General features: G+C 38.6%; 1 protein-coding gene across 2 annotated transcripts in view; it reads left to right on the top strand.

The window, feature by feature from the left end:
- LOC126184716 (set1/Ash2 histone methyltransferase complex subunit ASH2) overlaps nt 1-12,933 on the top strand; it is a 187,009-nt gene extending 174,076 nt beyond the window's left edge. For both annotated transcript variants that reach the window (XM_049927238.1, XM_049927239.1), the window contains exons 10-11: nt 9,473-9,724; nt 12,689-12,933. In XM_049927238.1, coding sequence (XP_049783195.1) covers nt 9,473-9,724; nt 12,689-12,796 — 360 coding nt within the window. In that variant the 3' untranslated portion in view covers nt 12,797-12,933. The remainder of the gene's footprint in view (nt 1-9,472; nt 9,725-12,688) is intronic.
- Nucleotides 12,934-21,361: the final 8,428 nt, after the last annotated feature.

Here is a 21,361-nt window from a genome sequence, read left to right as displayed (position 1 = left end):
AAACAGCAAGATTACTGTTCTAAGTATTCATTTACAGAGTAAAAACAGTGACACAACAAATATGACTTCACGGCTTTGCTAAATTTTATGTTGTCTTCGATGGACGTAATACTAGTGGGAAGATTGTTGAACAGTTGGAGGCCCATGTGGAAAACTCCCTTTTTACACAGTTGAGTGTTTGTACGTATAACATGCAGGTTTTCGATTTTCCTGGTGTTGTGTTCATGTATTTCAGTATATTTTACTACTCTGGGGTCAGTTGGCACTGTGTGTTTTCTGAAGAATTTTAGAGTCTCAAGAATGTAGAGGCAAGGCAGTGTAAGGATTTCCAACTTTCTGAAGATGGGTTTGCAGGAGTCTCTGGGTTTGCTCCCAGTAATAATCCTCATTGCTCTCTTCTGGATTCTGAATGTGCTCAGAGCAGTTGGAGCATTACCCCAGAATATTACACCATATTTTAGGTGAGCTTGTATATAAGCGTAGTATGCACTTGTTAATGTTTTCAGGCTAGCACATGTTTTCAGTACACTGATTGCATAACAGCCAATACAAATCCTGGCATTTACCTTTCCTGTATGTGTATTCCATTTCAGGTTATCTTGAACCCACAGACCTAGGAATTTGAAAACAGTGTCGGTATCTATTGACTGGTTATTTATAGTGACAGATGGCTGAGAGGAATTTGCATTTTGTGTTGTGTGGAAGTTCATGGAAGCTTTTTGGTGTTGATAGTTAATCTGTTGATTTTTGCCCAGCTGCTGAGTTGGTCAGTAGCCAAGTTCACGGCTTTTTGCACAGCCTCTGTATTCTCCCCTTTGAGGAGTACAGTTGTGTCATCAGCAAATATTATTGTTTTGTGTGTATCAACATTCAGGCTCAAGTCATTAATATACAGGAGGAAAAGTAGGGGTCCCAATACTGAGCCCTGTGGAACACCTTGCTTTACAGTTTTATTACTTGATAGTATTTTGGTTATTGAGTTGCTTTGTCTATTAGTATATTTCATGCTGACTCTCTGCATCCGATTGGTTAGGAATGTAGCAATCCAGTTGTTTGTAATTCCTCTGATACCGTAGTGTTCTAATTTTTCCAGTAATATTTTGTGGTCAACAGTGTCAAAAGCCTTTGACAGATCCATAAATATGCCTGTTATGGGTTGTTTTCTATCTAACAGTTCTAAAAGTGTATTTATGTAATCATATACTGCAGTTTCAGTAGATTTGTTGCTTCTGAACCCATGTTGAGCTAAACTTTGTAAATCTTTTTTTTTTTTTTTTTTCAATGAAGTCCATTTTTTTGGATATTATTTTTTCAAAAACTTTAGAAAAGCAGGATGAGATTGAGATAGGCCTGTAGTTATTCATATCTTTATTATCACCTTTTTTGAAGACAGGAATTACTTTAGAAAGTTTCAGAGCTTCAGGGAAGATACCTGCCGCGAAAGAACAGTCACAGAGGTGAGTTAATGGTTCAGCAATTGTGTGTACACAATTTTAGATTACAGCTGCTGGGATACCACAATTCCAGCTGAATATGAATTTTTTAACTCTCTGAGGGCTTTTGCAACATCATTTTCAGTGACTTTGGTAATGAAAATTGACTCTGCACATGTGTGATATTTTTGGTTTGCTGGGTGGTAATTTGTGTTAGGATTATTTTGGACCAGTTTTTCAGCTATGCTTGTAAAGAAATTGTTGAATGAGTTCACCACAACTTCGGGATTAGATATAGATTCATTGTGGAGTTTGATTTCTATGTTCGTATGTGAAGCTTTCATTTCCCCTCTTTCCCTTTTTATGATATTCCACATTGCTTTTACTTTATTGCTGGATTTGTCAATGTACTCATCATTCTGCATCCTTTTTGCTTGTCTTATCACTCTTCTTAGGATACATGTGTAGTTTTTATAGTATTCTGTTAGTTGGGGGGAGTCACTACTTTGTTTACATAACATGTGGAGTATTCTTTTATGTTTGCAAGAGATTTTTATAGCTGGTGTAAACCAACTCTTGTTTCTATTATTATTTATTCTTACTGGTTTTTGCGGAAAGGCCTCTTCAAAGTGGTGGATCATTTTGTCAAGAAATATGTTGAGTTTCATGTTAACATCATTGGCAGCGTATATCTCTGTCCACTTTTCTTTACTAAGGAGGGCATTTAGCTTGTTCAAGTTCTCTTGGGTGAAAAACCTTCGTAAAGTTTCAGGTGGGACTGGGTTTGAGGTGTCTTTGCTAACATCGACCTTTAGAATGACAGCTTGGTGGTCACTGAATCCTGCATTGTATACTTCTAGAGTTGGGTTAAGTTTATTTCTATTTGCAAAAAATTTATCTAGAGCTGTTTTGGATGTGGGTGTTATTCTAGTGGGCTTGTTTACAAGGCCATGTAGATTATAAGTTTTTGCAATGTTAATCAATGTTTCCTTGTTTCTGTTGTGGGTGAGAAAGTCTATATTAAAGTCACCACATATAATCACCTCCTGTTTCCACTGACTTATTTTGGATAGAAACAAGTCCATTTGTAACAGAAAATCATTAATACTACTTGAGGGGGGATGGTAAATTGTAGCTACAATTAGATTTAGATCTGTAAGCTTTATGGCTACACATTCAAAGATCTTTTCTGTTCCTATTTCCTTTAGGGTAGGAAGTGGGCCATATTCAATGTGTTGTTTGATGAAGATGGCAACCCCACCATGTCCATCATTTGATCTGGAGTAGTGTTCACACAATTTGAAGTTGTGTAGTGAGATTAGCTTAACCACATCAGTGCAGAGCCAGTGCTCTGCTAGGCATACTACTGAGATATCACTGAGTTAACTGGTCAGCAAAATGCTTAAGTCATCAGTTTTGTTGCTCAAGGATTGGACATTGTGATAATAGATTTTCAGGTCTGAGTGGGGTTTACTCAGGGGGCTCGAAGTCATATTTACTGTGTCACTGACCTTTAGTTTAAATTGTGCTGTATTCCAGGTATGTGGACTTCTGAGCAGCTGTGCTGGTTCTGTTGGTCGTCCTTGGCAGCCATCTCATCTTCCAGGTGGGCCTGAAAAGTATCCACATGCACTTCACACTGTTGATGCATCACATTGACGTTTTGGAGGATGTCTCGATAATGTTCACCATCGCATTATTGATCCTTTCAGGTTCCTGACCTTTTTGAGGGGTCAGGGGGTTTGTGTTTAGTCTCTGTGACTTCGTGACCCATTTGTCTAGTGTAGTTTGCACAGTATGGCCACTATTACACTTTTTATTTCCCATCTTGTTTGTCTTTATCCAATTGCTTATTAGCGTCTGTTTATGCTTTCTGACTTTTGGTTTCTTATTGTCACCCATAGTTGTCAGGAAGGCCAGTCTATTGCAGATAATCTCCTTGCCACATTTGTTTAGGTGTAAGCCATGTGTTGTGAAGTGGTTTCTGGCTAGTCTCTCTATTTCAAAGTTCACAGCAATTCTTTTTTTTTGTACGCGTGTTGAGCTAAATTCAGAGCCTGTATCAGGTGGAGGTTTGCAGTATTAATTTTACTATTTATATTTTGAACATCATATCTCCTGGGTATAGGATGGATAATGATATTCATTTTGTGACTTAGAGCGAGTATTGGTTCCAATGGTTCTACCACATGCTTCAACATTAGATCGAGAGGTTTGTCTATGTCATTAGAACCCCCTATTACAATCAAAGTATCACGTGTACCGAAGCTTTTTGTAAAATATTCTGCATTTTTTATCACTTCTTTTAGTGGGGCGCCAGGATTTACTATGCTTTTTACCTGGTATGAGGGCCCTAGTTTGTCTTGCAGTATTTGAGCATAGTCTCTTCCATGACTGTCACTTAATATTAGTACTTTCATTTTTTCCGAGATTTTCTTGCTATGTAACGTTCTGGAATTTCTTTCGTTTTTGTCCTGCACATATATTGGTGGCTGAGAGATTTGCAGCAAAGTCCTAACTATTTAAAGAGAAGCTATCTTTGCTTGGTTCCAAAAGGGACCAGAATAATTTCCCTCCAAGAGCTGAGATACTGACTTGTAATCAGATCTTACTAAAAACCTCAAGAATGATTCCTTTGTATCACTCATTCACAATGCATCTCATAATGAACTCCATCAGGGCCAGTAACCATGTTCTTTGCTACTAAAAAGACAGCTTCTAACTGCCACAAGGAAAAACTGTGTTAGTGGACTCAAACGTTCAGTCGTCAGTTCTCCATGGATTTTGGTTAGTGTCCAAATGTGGGCCTTGACTTACTTTAGATGTTACGTTACAAAAATAATCGCCCAAATCTGACGCTTGTCAGAACATTTTCCTATTCGATCGTTTTTATTAAAGGCTTTTGCATTGGGACCAGTTACCTTCACAACTACTGAGTGAGTCATTTAAAAGCCATATATTGGATGAGCTGCCGATGTCAGTATCTTACTAGGCTGAAAACACGACTTCTGTAATGACAGGTTGCCATCTTCTAAAAGTACATTGACAGGAGCACATACTGGTCATAATGGCACTAATTGTCACACCTCCAAACCATTGAATATAATTATATTAAAAGTAGTTCAAAGTTAATAGACGACACAAGGAAAGTCTCGGCATTAATAGAAAGGACATCACATTGCTATAGAAATGCAGTGTATAAATAACTTACCAGTAGTAAGTGGGGATTCCGTTGTAACCCAGTCAGTGATTCAAGTATATGAAGACGTACAGAGGACACTTCAAAGTTGTAACAGCACTGATTGTAAGAGTCAGTTCATCGGGGTTTCTGAGTCGAATGCATGGTCACTGAAATATTCAACTTTCGATGGTTCAGTTTATCGTGTGTACAAGTTTGTACATGTGCAAAACTCTTTTACATTATTTTAGTGGTGTAATGATGATGATTCTAGTATTTTATGACTTAAAATTGATATTTAACTGCCATCAGCACAGGACATGATATAGACTATAAGTGTAGTGTACACAAAATTTTATACATTCCTTACCAGTAGCCTACTCAATTGTCAACCAAAATCATTCATGCGGTTGATTTGAGAACATCAACTGGTTACGAGACTATGAAACATACTGTACCTTACGGATTAGAAGATACTGTGGACTATAAAACACACCATAATTTTAAACCTTTTTTTTTTAAATACCATTTTTACCATTTTTATTATTAGAGTGCAAAGCTCGACAAAAAATTCTTAGTTTATAAAATTGAACTGACCTTTAAAATCTCAGAAAATCGTCATTTGAACTTTCTTCTTCTTCTTCTTCTTCTTCTTCTTCCTCATCATCATCATCATCATCATCATCATCATCATTGTCCTCTTCATACAGAAGGTGGTCTTCACAGCCATGAAGAATGTTACTTGTGCCACCCCTGAAAGATTTAACAATAATGCCTTCTCTCACTCTAGACCACGACTGTTTTATCCTGACACATTTGTTTTATTGTAGATTTTTTTAAAGCTCCCTTCGGTGTGAATTCATGTTGGGTATCGTTCATTTATTCCATTCCTCCACTTCAAATGGTTTATTTATCAAGACGTCAAGAGATTGCAATTATGAAGTAAATTTTCCTGGAATAACAGCAAGCTTTGTATTTCCCTGTCTCAATTTCTCTTTCACAGAACTTTTCAAATGATCGCTAAACTGATCTAGCACAAGAACAGAACTCTTCTTCAATAAAGCGCCTTTCCTTTTCTCCCACACTCTGTTAATCCATAATTTCATACCAGCTTCGTCCATACCACCCTTGTCATGTATGTGAACAACATCATCTGGTGGTATTTCAGAAGGTTTTGGCATTGTTTTGTGTCTGAAAATGATCATTGGATTAAGTTTAGTGGTGTCAGCACAGCATGAAAGGACAACAGTTTAGTGCATTTTGTCATGTCTACTTGTTTTTATAGTTACAGTTTTAGCTCCTTTCATGGCAACAGTTCCATTACTTGACACATCAAATGCCAGAGCAATTTCATCCGTATTCACTATTTGGCTATTTGGCATAGTTCCACACCGGTTTTCTGTCGATGTTGAATGAAGAAATGATGGAAAGATTAGCGCTAGATTATGAGCTTGTACATCAGTCATTTGTGTATTCAGATGCCATTTTGATGATGTCCTTGAATCCATTTCAATACGTCATCTTCTAGTTTTGGCCATTTTGCATTCAGTCCTCTGTTTGCACATTTAGTCTTTCTCATTCTTTTTAAAAGTTGTTTTTTACTAGCCCACCAATCTCGAATGGTTTTCTCGAAATTCCGCTCAGCTGCTCTGTTTCCATGTTCTTCTGCATATGCTATTACTTTTAATTTATAGCCTGCATCCTGTTAATACCATTTATCTTTTCCATTACAAAACTAGCTACGAACTAAAATATTGTAATGTTACCTTGAACACACATCACTTTAAATTCAAGTTCACTAGCATTGTAGACTGCAGTGACGCATCATAGGCTGGACAGTGTTCTGGGTTTATGATGGTGGGGTGGGAGGGAGACAGTGTTAGCAACCTTGTGCATCCCCACAACTCATGTTTGTCCCATCGGTAAGCAACTGCTGCTGCTGTTGCTGCTGCTTTTGCCAATTGAATCCAACATTGCCTGATAGAGATTTCCCACGATACCGAATATATGGTGGTTTTTAAGACTGGCGGGAATTTTAACTCAAACACTGGACATTTTTATGTTAATTTTGAGTATAAAACACACCTGAATTTTTGGAGGTAATTTTTTGAAGAAAAAAAGTGCGTCTTACAGTCCATAAAATATGGGATGCCACATGGTGAAAGGCAAGAATAGTACAGTAAGGCACCATCCACAGAGTATTTTGAGAGGTACGTGTAATTAATAATACTACAGACTACTCCATTGTTCCCGCTACTGGCAGGTGGAGGGCAAGTAACCTATATTACCTAGACAAATTATGTGATACTACTTGGACACTCACTAAAATGGTCTCTCTCAGAAATGTATTTATCTTGGACACTCACTAAAATGGTCTCTCTCATAAATGTATTTATCCGTTTCGTATGTGCATTCTGGCCCAAGCTGCCGGTGGTAGCGGTCGTGTGCAATTGAGGTGTGCTTACTTGTGCGAACGTGTTTGTTCTTCCTTTGCTGAATGAGGCTTCGGTTGAAAGATGTAATATGTAACAGTCTTTTCATTGTGCTTGTCTGCAACCCAATGGGCCATCTTTACAGTGAGTAACAATCTATCCTCGGTTTTAGGTAATGGCAGTAAGAGTTTAGTGCGCATTTGAAAATTTTGTGGATTCCCAGGATTCCTCCCTAAAATATTAGGTAGGGGATTTTAATTTGTAACAGAGTGCCTGGTTCATCCTGTTTGCATAATCTACTAACCACATAATCTGAATATTTAATTTTATTCTTTTTGTATGTGGAATGTCATGTATTTTGAATATTTTTCTGATTAGAATTTCCAAATGTCTTAATGTATCTAACTTCAACTAATAAACTAAAATTTAACAACAGTAACACACAATCCACATTACCGCAAGGCAGCTTGAATGTGTAAGTGTGGTCAGCCAAAAGAATATTCTGCAAATACTACATTCCAATGCATTTCATATTTTTCATATTTCACACCACGAACACCTTCATGGCAATAAATTTCAAAATTTGTTACAGTTCCCTGAATGGTCTCTATGAAAACTGTGAAAATATGTGGTACTGGTCATTTGAAAATCCACACTGGCTAAGAAATGTCGGTAAATAGGGACCTCGATTTATTGATGTGTAATGTTGGCTTTTCAAGAATTGCTTTGTTGGGCCCTCTTTTATTGACAGGACTCTAAATAGACACTAGTATCAACAGTTCCTAACACATGTTGTCACAGTTACTGGAAGACATTAACTAGATGTAAGGCCATTGGTATGGTACTAACACAACGGGTGCCCAATCCATTCCACACAGATAATTACAATTCATCATAAAATAACATTTGGAGATTGTTGGATGAGTCGGTGGTGAAACACTCAGTGGAAAGTTATCTGTGCGGGGAAAAGTAAAACGGGAGGTCTAAAGGGAAATAGCGACAAGTCCAGAATACACTAAATGCCATGTGACATGGAATACATACTGCAATAAATCCAGATGAAATTCAGCACACAGTATTGTCTGTTCGGAATCCCTTTATAGTGTGTATTGATGCTTGAGGTCCACATGTTGAGTACTCGATATGATGTACATAATGGTAAACTCGTGCAGTACCTAAATTTTGTGTTTCCTTATGTTAAGTAATAGTAGGGCAGATGTTTGTGAGATCTCTTCTTCTGAAAATGAGACAGCAGTTTGCTACGCTGTTACCTCATTACTTTCTGATTGAGTTCCACATAAGTTATGTCGTTGGAGCAATCTTAAAGGCTCTTTCCAGTGCCACAGGGAAAAAGTATATTGTTCCATTTAAAAATCTCAAGATTATTACTATTGTTTTTAAGTACAAACTTAAAAACAACTGTTAAAGAAATGAGTGGACCTAATTATCTCTACATCAAAAGGCGAAGTCTGTTTTTAACTGCCAGAAAGGCTACAGTCAGTGTTCTCTAGTATGCTAAACATTATTGTAATTCACCATGTTGCAAAAAGGGTAATAACAGTAACTGGGAAATATAACAGAAGTCTTATGAGCCAAATAGGTGGAAATGAAGTCTAGATTTGAAAATGATTAAAAATATCATCTTTCAACAGGACAGTGTAACTGTCCATACAGGCCTTTTGACTAATGGAAAACAAGATGTTATGTACAGTGTGTTGGAACATACAGCCTATTACTGGTATTTGACATAGCCTGACACCCAGCTAATGTTGTATCTCAAGAGTTACATCAGCTGTGGATTGCTATTTTGCAGCTCTTTCAGGAGTAGAATTCCATTGAGAAAATATTGGAGGAAATGTGTTGATCTAATAACAGTCCTTCACTGCCAGGCATAGAGTTTTTCATCATGACCCTTGTGTTTTTAAACAGTACTAATCAAATGTCTACACATTACCAACCAATATCCTGCCATGAAACCAACAGGCACGGCTTCTAGGTAAGCAATTTTTACTTCCAAGATGGCTGCTGTGTGCTTAAGAACAAATTTAAACGAAGTACGAGAGACAAATGAGACACACACACACTTTTTTGTGTAGATTTTAGTTGTGATGGAGACAATAGCTAAAATAATTAGTATTTTTTATTTGTAAATAATCTGTCATACTGGCTGTTACTTAATACAGAACTTGGAACAAATGAGAGCTCTTTGAAATGATACATTATGTCTGTCTGTATGATAATTCAAAGGACATTGCAGAGTGTGACAGTTGAATTTATATCGCATAATATTATCACAAATACTTCATAAGTCTGCATATATGAAAGATGTACAGGGAAATAGAAACAAGGAATTTGTCAGTTATAGTCTGTTTTTGCATGCACATTTCATGAACTGGTGGTGACCTTTGCTGTGCCTATTTCCATTTCAGCCTCTGGTGAAATTCAAAAACCACCTTTATTATGAGGACAAGGACAGGGTCACCGAATGCCTGAAGAGTTTGAAGCCTGTAAAAGGAAGCAAGATAGTTTTCTTTAAAAATGGAGTTAACCAAGGTCCAGCATTCATAGACATTTATGGAGGAGCTTATTATCCATCAGTATCCTTACATAAAAATGCAACAGTATCATTCAACTTTGGACCAAATTTTAAGTATCCTCCAAAAGATTATATGTATAGACCAGTAAGTATATTTGCTCATTTTACATCATCTGTTTGTACTGTTGCCATTTCATTTTTTAGTCATTTTAAGTATAACAGGCAGAGAACAGTTCTGATACCTGGAACTGTACTATTTACCTAATGACTTCATTGAAAAACAGTTAACGTCTTTGACTTCAAGCGTGTATTGTTTAGTACTTGAAGTGAATAAAAATTGCTCACTATTTTAAGATCAGCCTAATGGATATAAATAGCTACCCAATAAGGACTTTCATGTGTGGAGATTAGGAACAGATGTTGGACTATTGGGAACTACAAATGAACTTAGAACAGAGTGAAAAGTTCCACTTTTATAGCAGTAGAGGTAGAAATGCATTGATGAAGTCACTATTTATACACTTTGATGATTTAAGAGAAGTGTTCATCACATATGACGTCCAGAAATAACTATTGTATTGTCTTGCATTGTTCTCTGTCACTTGAGGTTTAATCAAAAACAGTGTTTCTTCTAGCATTTATGATTTGCTGCCATAAGGTTATGTGCATCAATAATGAACACAGAGTAGATTGTATAGTGTGTGAACTTACAAATTGGAACAAAAAGTTCTTACGTAGAGTAGCAAATGGAGTTTAGCTCAATATACATTGCAGTATCTATGAATTAGGTGGTACTGTTTGCTACTCAGATATGGTAGTCTTTTTGTCTCTCTAATATTCATGAAGTGGCTTGTACATATTAAAAGTTATTTTACAGCCAAGATATCAGACTCTTTTAACTGTGGATAGGTGAAATTAAAAGTGTTGTGGAGAAACTGAGCACTGCTATCTTCGCTATAAGAACAGTCTACACTGACACAAAAACAGAAAATTTGGCTATTTTCTGTGTATTTCGCATGGTGTCATATTTTGGAGCAATTCTGGGCACTCAAAAATAATACTCTTAGTCCAGAGACAGGTTATCAAAACATTCTTGCAGTGTCAATTCTTATACTTCTTTGTTAATGTATTTTGGAACTCCAACACTGAGTCAATGCCCTTTTCTCCTACTAGGGATTTGTGGTTAATAATATGGCTTTCTGGCTCAGTAGGTATCAGACTACAAATCCAAAGTTGTGGGGTTCAATCTTTGGTTGGATAGAGGTTTTTTAATAGCTTCTTTAACCTGTGGCAATGATATGTGCATTTAAAAAATATTAAGTCTCCTGTGGCTTCTTCATTTGTAAGATCAAGAATTTTCTTAACAATTTCAGGAGTGAAAAAATTTCTTTAATGATTCACATATATTGATTACTCTCCCTGCAGTAGGTATTACGTGAGGTCCATGGACTATGTTGGTAAAATCTCTTTTACATTGTCTTGGAGCTTCTGCATAATACACTGTACCAGAACTTTAACATATTTGTTGGGGCATTAAGTGCATTGTTTCTTTCTGCACTGAATCCTCTTTAAAACTTCCGTTCGCTCTCACTCAAACTAACTGAGCTCTGATAATTCTTTGTTTCCTAAACATTCAGCAAGAATTTCTGCCCGGTTCGAACCTTCCTTACAAGACTCACGTTTACTCTACTGTGCCAAACTGCTAGTAATAATGGTTAATCTATAAATCAACAATGAAAATGAAACTAAACAATTATACTTCACAGTGCACTGTAAAACTAACATTTGAGGTTGCCAAATGAAATTTAGACACAATTAGAATTATGGTCAGAGATTGTACCAACCCTGGGCAAAATACGTTGTGAGCATAAAAGTTGTATTTTTTATTTCCAATTTTTAACATTTTAACCAGTTAAATGTGCAGTATAGGTGTATAGTACTTCATAAGGTGAAAAGCAAATAGGAAATGTCCCACGAACGTGGAAGGATATTTGTTCAGATTTTTTAATAAAGGAAAAATGAGCAGACAATTTTTGCCTGTCCATGGTGGTTTCTATGGTTAATATGTCAAGACTCTCACTCTATTCTGAAACAAATAATGGCTGATTATTTTGCTGCTAATAAATAAGTGTCTAGTCATGGTACAAGCCTTGTGACATTATGTTACTTCGGCACTTGCACTTAAATTTTCCTGGTTCCATTTTCAAGCAGCTTTTCACAAGATGAGGTAACCCAATTTCAGACCTTTCACCACAGAAAACTCTGAGATCACCACTAAGAATCAAACCTGGGACCTTAGCATTACTAGCCATAAAATGCTAACCACTAGACCAATTGGTCGAATTGGGATTATCATCTGTGACTGAAACAGGAAACAGTGAATGAATACACACAGCTGTGTAAAATATCATCATCATTGGGGAAGGTAGTTTTACAAATACTACCAGTGAATCATCATGAGCAGCCAGGGTGAGGTATACTGTACAGCCTGTTTCTGGTTTTGTTGTAAATGACCACTTTATTCAGTGTCATATTCAGGCATGTAGCATGTGACAGTGATCTGCTTGTAAGACTGCTCGACTGTGTGCAATTACTACTTCCCCTCCCTACTTATTGGGCATAAACAATGATGCTACTACACGAGCCAGGTAATAGATACACTAACATTTGAGTGGTTGTTTTCCTCCAGGCAGTCTTCCAAAGTAGTGTGTACTGTTACTTTTTACAGCTTTGAGGAGCTCATACCTAATTTTAAAATTCCTACATACCTTGCAAATGCAGACAGATTGGAATGAAAAAGAAGTTAACTGAAAGATTCCAGCTTGGTTAAGTTTATTTGTGGAGGTGGTGTTGGTGTTGAGATTTTTTTGTACCGTGTTGTTTACGCGGTTTGATTTTTGCACTACTTAATTCTTCTGCATGTTTCCCACCCTATGGATACTGTTATTGCTGTATGTTAGTATGAGCCATGCTATGTCCCTGGTTTGCTATGTTGTGGCTGTTAATTTATCCTGGGTTTGTTGGTCTCTTTGGAATCTATAAAATAACTAGTGGCTGTTGTTGCATTTTCTTTGATTGCTAAGGATAACTTAAATTATATTTGTTCCAGATGTCAGAGAAAGCAAAGGAAGCTTTGGCCGAACAAACAATAGCAGATTTGATGTACCTGACAGAAAATGAAGGACGACTGCGCTTAGATGTATATTCAACACTGTGAAAGCATTTTTTTTCTTTTCTTTAAAAATTACCATTAATATTTTGAAAACTGTTTTATATTTGTGGAACTTCAGATAATACGCTACTGAAAAATCTTGGATATAATTCAAACAATAAAATAAATGAAGATAAAAATCATTGTATTGAGGAAGTTTGGAGCATTAGAAGGTACATGGAGACTTCCCTCTTTCTTCTCTATTATATAATATTGCTTCAAATGGCAACAGGTGAATCACTCCTTTTGTGACTTTTACTACATTTCATTGTCCACATATCCTCCTCACTCTTCTAAACTACAAAAGTATGTCACTCTTACTTACATCTACTGTTACAGCTTCCCATCTTGCGCACCGAGCGAGGTGGCGCAGTGGTTAGACACTGGACTCGCATTCGGAAGGACGACGGTTCAATCCCGCGTCCGGCCATCCTGATTTAGGTTTTCCGTGATTTCCCTAAATCACTCCAGGCAAATGCCGGGATGGTTCCTCTGAAAGGGCACGGCCGACTTCCTTCCCCATCCTTCCCTAATCCGATGAGACCGATGACCACGCTGTCTGGTCTCCTTCCCCAAAACCAACCAACCCATCTTGCGCTACACTCTGGTTGAAAGCTCTTGTTATTTAACATTTGTTACCTGGTGTTACAGTCACATCAGCTGCCAGCTGTGCATCAGTGAAATCTCGGACAACAGGAAGTGGACTCCAATGGACAGAACATGATTATGCATTTTACAGTTGGCTTCAATTGTTAAATAGGTCGCCAGGCAGTACCCAATAATAAATTGCATGTGTACACCATACCACAAGTAAACTGATGCTCTTTTGCAAATACATTGACAGTGCCAGTCAGTTTCTGTGTGGTGCTGACTGCTCTGATGGGAGGAACTATGTTTTAAAGTGTAAATTTTTAACTAACAACTAACTTTTATCTGACTTTTGTCCTGACATTAGTATAGACTTCATCGAAGTATAACAAAAGTGTTGCTAACACACTGTGAAGCGTCTGGATAAGAGGTCATGTCTATAATTAATCCTTCGTCTGACATGCCTCGTAACTATTTGCTTTTGCTCTTCTATATAAACACGCTTAATGTAAATGAGAGTGGTTTGCAATTTTAATGTTTCTATTAATATGACAGGTAATTTCTTTCACATACCTCTCCTTTAATGGATGTATATATTTCTGCAGTGACAATGACAGGCTAAATATGGCATAGACAAGGGCGAACAATTCCAGACTTGTTACACATACTTGTAAAGGTGCACACACCCTAGATCAATGAGTGACAACCTTGTTATCAGAGATTTGCTTAGTGTGTACCAGTGGCAAGTCAGACCCACCAAAACAGTTGGCCTTGGTTGGCCTTGCACCTCCTCTCCTAGTGTGGAGAGTTGAATGTTCATTGGTTCAGTGGCAGTTTGCATTGTCTGTTGAATGGACACTGTGTTTAAAATTACTGAAGTATGAGGTGGAGTACGAAGACAGCATTGAAGCTGATGAGTTTTATTGTGAATGGGAATATTTATGGGACCCTGCAAACTGTGATTATCAAGACAAATTGAAAAGATTAGATTCTTGGAGGGGAAATAAGTGAGCTATTGGAAAGTAATATGCATGATGAGCGAAAGAAAATGGAACTTTGACATCTTTTTGCCGTGACGTCAAAGAGAAATAAACAAAATTGGGAGTGACTGTTAATTTTTCAGCTGCAGATACAGCGTCATCTTCAGAAATTTAGAGTCTACACAATTCAATAACAATTCGAAATCTGTAGATTTCATTCGGAAAAAAAATCATTATATAGCCCATACTTGAAGTCGGCTTTAAGACTAGGCATGAATTTTGTTTCACCACACTGCTCCCTACTTGTTTTTAAAAAGAGAGAAGGTGTCACCAGCATCATTTCTTCCTCTTTTCATAATGATCAGCTTGTTGCAGTAAAATGAATGCTGCACATGTGACAACTGCTAAATTCTCTTCTTACGCCATTATATCAGCCAATGAAATTGTAGTTAAAATGCTAACTTATAACAACAAAATGGGAGCAACATTGGCATATTATCAAAGCCAACTGAGATATTACATGGCTGAATATTAACTGACGATCATCCCAGTTTATTTCCTGGTGGGTAAAGTTTTCTATGCAGTTAGAGTGAGACTTAGGAATGGAGTACCAAATTAGGATTTGTTGAAGATTTTGGATGAGGAGTTACTGAATGCTTACGTGTGTACATAAGAAAATTAATTGAACCTTTATCTCTCCAGACATTATATCACAACTGTAGAACATGCTTTGTAATTCCTCACTGGATGCAAAAACTTCTCTGTGCTGTAATTATTCAGCCATTTGTTTATATACTCACTATGGTTTTCATTGAGGTATTTTTTATATTTTCTCATTTGTGGTCACAGTTAAGCCAAACATAAAACAACTTTAAGCATTTTATTCATGTTCTGTTTGTTAACTGAGGAACATACTAAATGTCCATCGCCTCCTCCTGACTGTTTGAACTTAAACAACTCTCACAAGATTAGCAAAAACTATGAATTTTTATGTCACATAGATATTATGAAATTACTGATGATGTCTGGAGATGTTCAGAATGTTCTGCAATGGTGTGGTACAGATCGACACAGAGTCACAGTTGCCTTTTTTATGTCATCCAGCATACATGGCTTTGTGGCATGGACAGTGTCCTTTACGGTTCCCCACAGAAAAATGTCTGACAACATTAGATTGGGAGATCTGGGTCGAAACTCAACATTTCCTCATCGGCCTATCTACCTCCCAACAAATATTTCATCCAGGAATTGCCACACATCATGATGGTAATGTGTTGGTGCACTGTCTTGTCGGGGGGGGGGGGGGGGGGGTGTGTCTTCATCTTTGTACAAGTCATTCCTGCAACCCAGGAAGATTGACAGCTCATTGTCCTGTAACATAGGGAGCATCTCTTGCCCAGTGTACACAGTTATGGCAATTAATGGTTTGATTCTACTTAAACGTAGCCCCATCAGACCAAACAATGACATCAGTCAACTATTCATTTTCGCAAATCCATTCACAAAATTTGAGATGCCTATGTGGATTGTCTCCCACTCATTGTGGGAAGTAACCTGAGAAAGTTGAGTAAAAAAAATTTTTTTAACAAATTTTTATTTATGATTTAATAAATTCTGAATAGAAGAATCATTTTACAACACTCATTTACAGTAATTGCATTACTGCACTGCATTTGTACAGAAGTCAGATTGTACTAATATTCATATTATGTAGAAGGAGTTGGCCACCAATAAATCCTTCAAGCTCCTCTTAAACTGAATTTTGCTGGTAGTTAAATTGCTGGCAAGTTATTGAAAATGTATGTATCTGAATAATGGACATCTTTTTGGGCCGAAGTGACTAAATCATTGCGAAGATTATTATTATTCCTAGTATTGAATCCATGAACTGTGCTGTTGGTTTTGTAATCCCCTCCTCGCCCTGGCTCATACTATGATAGAAAACAAAATCTTTTTACATTTCCTGGAGGATAAAAGAAAAGTTGCCAAGTATGGTATTGGGGACATTTGCCAAAAATTTTTGCCTTTGATCAACTTCTATTCATACTGACTCCGCCAATAGGTTGCAGTTTAGTCTTGGAAGCTAATTCCAAAGTTATGTCACAAAGCTATATTAATTTTTGTGGAATAAAGTGTATCTAAAGTTTTCAAGATATTTTCCAATTATTGTTAAGAATGATTCAAGTAAAAATTAGATACTATTTATTGTGCAAAAGTGCAAGATAGCTGTGTTAATTTTAGGCACGAAAGAAAAACTGTCATTTTTTTTATATCTTTGCAACCACAACGTGAAAGTTCTTCCCACTAAATATTTTACACACACATTGAAATTACCCAGAGAAAGGTGTGGATGCAGAAAACTTTCAGCCTTTTGAGTCTGTTTTTGCTACAAGTGTTGTAAGGGGTCATGCATTGTCATGTTGCAACAGAACACCTGGGGAAAATAATCTATATCATTTCAGCTTGATTGGATGATGATGATGATGATGATGATGATGATATGTAAATTTGAGTATGATAGTGCTCAAAGATAACACTTTTGTTCATCCGAAGATGAGGTTAGCATGGACAGTATTTTTTTCTATTTTTCTCACTCTTCATTTCTGATTGGTGACAGGGGATCTAGGTTTTGTTCCTTGTGCTGATTCTTGCCAGGCAGACATCATTTTTTGTGTGTGCGACAAGTCATTTTCATCACCAATTCAGAAGTACTGTGGAAAACATAAACCACCATATTAGACAATTACTTTGGAACGAATTTGTTTGCAAACCTTTCACACTATAGCCAAATAACAATGCTGTGTCCCCCCCCCCCCCCCCCCCCTTCCTGATGCAAGATGTTCACAGTTCCTGGGCTACTGTTCATATATCTCCACAATACTTACAAAATGGGAGGCTGGTGATGCCAGTTTCTCTTTTTAGATATTTATGGTCTCAGTTTGATTCACCCCTGTATTTTAGTGGAGAAATGAGCCCTTAGGGGCTCAGTATTCATTTGCTGGGTATGGGCTTGGCGGCCCCAGGGTTCCTGAGCTGGGGACTGGTAAGTGCCGTCTGTTCCCTGCCGTAAGCTCTGGGCATGCTTCAGCGACCACCGCATGGCGCAGTAGTGGAACTTTGTGTGTCTCAGGGAACAGGGATCTTGGTTTGACCGCCTGCATTGTGATGACAAAGAAACCTGTATACACACAAAAAACCTCAATAACAAGGTGTGCTGCACGCTGATGGGATGCATGGCTGTTAGGGTGGAACAGTCATTAGCGGGCAACCTCTGGGGAACCTGCCGCACTTCAGTTGTAAAAGGCTTACTCAGGCAGATGGTGCTCTGCCTGAGTGTACCCTTATTTCCCTAGCTGCTCATGGGACCAAGATGGAATCTTTGAAATCATCATCGTCTTTTCCCAGCCGGAAGGGTGTACTGCTTGGGAGTACCGTATTTACTCGAATCTAAGCCACACCTGAGAAATGAGACTCGAAATCAAGGAAAAAAAAATTTCCTGAATCTAAGCCGCACCTGAAATTTGAGACTCGAAATTCAAGAGGAGAGAAAAGTTTTAGGCCGCACCTCCAAATCGAAACAAAGTTGGTCCATTTTAATATGAGACACAATTTAGGTCGAATGAATGACGATACAACTACAGTAGTTTGGTTCGAGTCGTAAGCTTAGCAGTTAAGCTTTACAAGGTAGCCATTGCTATGCGGTAGGCGCTCCATCCGTATTGATACGGGTACCCTTCCTTTTTCACGTGCTTCGTCTGGTTTGAATTGATTGCTTATTTTTCTTTGATCTGATAAGTGCCATTTTCTTTGTTATAGGTGTTAACGTCACTCTAAGCTGAAAATGCATTACTGTACTGTGTCATGCATTGTTTGTCGCATTCTGATAGTGCGTATTCACGGCCTGTCGCCGCTCGCGGCATGGCTTGCTTTTCTGCGCACTACCGCGGCTTAAAAGAGAGAGAGGAATTGTCTCATTAGCGAAACAATGGCAAGAGACTGCTATTTATTGTTACTTACACTGCTGCTTTCTTTGATAATGATCAACAAGAACCAAATAATAGATTGCGTATGATAGAAGATGTTCTGAACGAGAGTTTAGCGAAAATGTTTCCCTGTTTGAAAATATTTGCAGACGCCGCTTTAGTACATTACATTACATTCTGCACAGAAATTAGTCATCTTAGATTTAAAAATCTAGTCAATTGCAGTGCTTCATTTCTGAATGTATCACTATTAGCCATAAGAATAATATGAATATAAACAAAACATGATATGTATATTCTTCCGCGTTTGCTGTTGTCTCACTCTAGTTTCGTAGTTTATTAGGCAGATAGGATTTAAATGAGATAGCAGCAAACACGAAAGAATACATCGCAAAATGTTTATATTCGTATTATTCTTATGGCGAAGAGAATACTGCATGTGATTCACAATTCATAAAAGTTCCTATTAGCAACCATCTCTTCTCACAGGTAGAAAAAAAAAAAAAGCAGAACATAGACTTAGCCATATTGACAAAAACCCCGAACAGTCTTGCCAGTCGGATTTTCGTATTACATTGAAATGCTGCTACATTCGAAGATGAACAATACGGAATTTGTATTTACTTCGTTGTTTCGTTGGATAATGTATGAAAATGCAGTGGTCGAAACTCGGGGCGGAGAAAAAAAGCTCGTCTTCCACCTTTTTTTTACTGACACAGAGGTTTTGGCGCCAGTATTCATCTTTGTGCCTGCAAAGCAAGCCTGTGTAGCGCTACATATTTTCTACGGCAGAAGTTAGTTGTGGCGGCACCTTCCGCTTACTTTGCACTCGATTCTAAGCCGCTGGCGGTTTTTTGGATTACAAAAACCAGAAAAAAAGTGCGGCTTAGATTCGAGTAAATGAGGTATTCACACCCATTCATCCAAAAGAATGAGAGGCTAGTCCCCCTGATGATAAGAATACTTTGGACTGCATTAACAGGGCTCATGTAGTCATGAATAACAATGTGTTTCTGGTGATAAAGAGGAAGGAGGGGCATTTGAAAAAGTGCCCCCCCCCCCCCCCTTTTAAATCCGTAAGAGTTAGGAAGGCCTATCTGGAACTTTAAAATCTGTTAAACGATTGTGTAATGGCTCATTATTGGTCAAAACTAACAATTCAAAGCAGGTAGACCTTCTTAAGAAATTGCAGAAACTGGGCAACTACGACATCATTGTTGGGATGCACACCTCTCTCTCAACTTCAGTAAGGGCGTTGTCATGTGCCTAGATATCATGGACATGGGAATTCTCCGACACTTCCTGAACGTCTTATGGTGGGGTTCCTTCAACTTAATGTTCAGCCTTACATTCCAAGCTTTATGCGGTGCCATACAACCATGAGTTGTGGAGGTGAAGCGATCTGCGGGAACTGTGGAAAAGCCGCTCATGACACTACGACTGTCTGTCTGTCTGTCTCTGGCGATCTGCTTCAACTGCTCTGGGAACCACCTAGTCTCGTGTCGAGACTGCCCTGTTTTTGCTGTAGAACACAAAATACAGGAGATAAAAGTGAACAAGCAGATCCCGTATGCCGAAGCCAAAAAAGAATATAAGGCGTCAAAACCCCTGTATTTGCCACCTCGTATTCTTCCATGGTGCAGAAACCTAGTCCCAAGGCATACACTTCAACAGACGATGTCTTGTGTGCCTGTATCCACCACAAGCACATGGACTTGCATGTGTACGTGTCAAGGGAGAAAGAGTAAGGACAAAGCAATCCATGCAACTGCACCAGGAAAGACCAACAACAGTTCCGCTGCAAACATACGAAAGGTACCAGAAAAGTAGAGTGCCTCTCAATGACCCTCATCCCCGAAGGGACAGGGTGGAGGGAAAGGTTCATGACGCTCGGGTCAAAAGCTGTCTCGAGTGCTGTCAGACATCGTTCTTTCCCATCTGACTGATGAGGAGGACACCATGGAGTGGATGCCTCAGATCCAAGCAGCCCATCCACTCCCCCTCACTCTTCAAGTGCTTAACCTCCCCCGGTGCAAAGATAGGGGTAAATTAAAACCACATCAATGACATAGCTGCCATACTACAGTGGAAAATGAATGGGTTCAGGACTCGTGTGGAGGAACTGAAACTCATAGCACAGGCACGTCCCTTGTGCTGCTGTTTACAAGAAACACATTTTAAAGATACAGATGTCCCTGTGCTACAGGGATATATGCTATACCTCAAGGATGACCTGTTGAGGGGAAAGGGGCAAGGGAGGTGTCACAGTGTTTGTCACTAATGTGCACCACCCTTCTGCTCTCCCCTTGGCTACAGACCTACAAGCAGTTGCAGTTCAAACTCATGTGTATTGTAGGATCAATGTTTGCTCACTGTGTTTACCTCTGCAACATGCACTAGATTCTGAGGCTCCCACAGATGTTATCGCACAACTCCCGCAACCATTTCTCCTCCTAGGAGACTTCAAGGCCCATTATGTCCTGTGGGGCTCAACAAATACTTGCCCTTTGGAGGACATCATGAAGTCTCACAAGCTGAGCATCCTCAACACAGGTACTCACACACATTTCTCTACTGCTGCTGTGTCATTCTCAGCCATCAACCTCTCTTTCTGTTCTCCCGCCCTCGCTGACTGTTACGTGGGATGTCAGTGACGACCTTCATTCCAGTGACCACTTCCCAATCTGCTTTCACCTACTAAATGGCTCACCACCTGAAGTTAAGCCCCTAAAATGAATGGTCAGCAGGCCTAACTGGACACTTTTCAGCCAGCTGGCTGTGCTCGAACACTGCAACAGCGTCCAGGGCTGGGTGGACCACATTACAAAAGTGATCCACCGTGCCTCTGACCCCTCTGTCTCACAGTCTTCAGGCCATCTTAGGAGTTGAGCAGTACCATGGTGGACAGATGAGGCCATTTTGTGATCTGGGAAAGGCGTGTGGCTTTTCAATATTTAAATGCCGACTGACAGCAGACAACATTAGGGCCTTTCGACTCACGAGGGTCAAGGCTCGATGCG

This window comes from Schistocerca cancellata, chromosome 4 (assembly GCF_023864275.1).
Source record: "Schistocerca cancellata isolate TAMUIC-IGC-003103 chromosome 4, iqSchCanc2.1, whole genome shotgun sequence".
NCBI lineage: Eukaryota > Metazoa > Arthropoda > Insecta > Orthoptera > Acrididae > Schistocerca > Schistocerca cancellata.
Note: the sequence above shows the minus strand (reverse complement) of the source record. Positions and strands in the feature narration are given on the sequence as shown.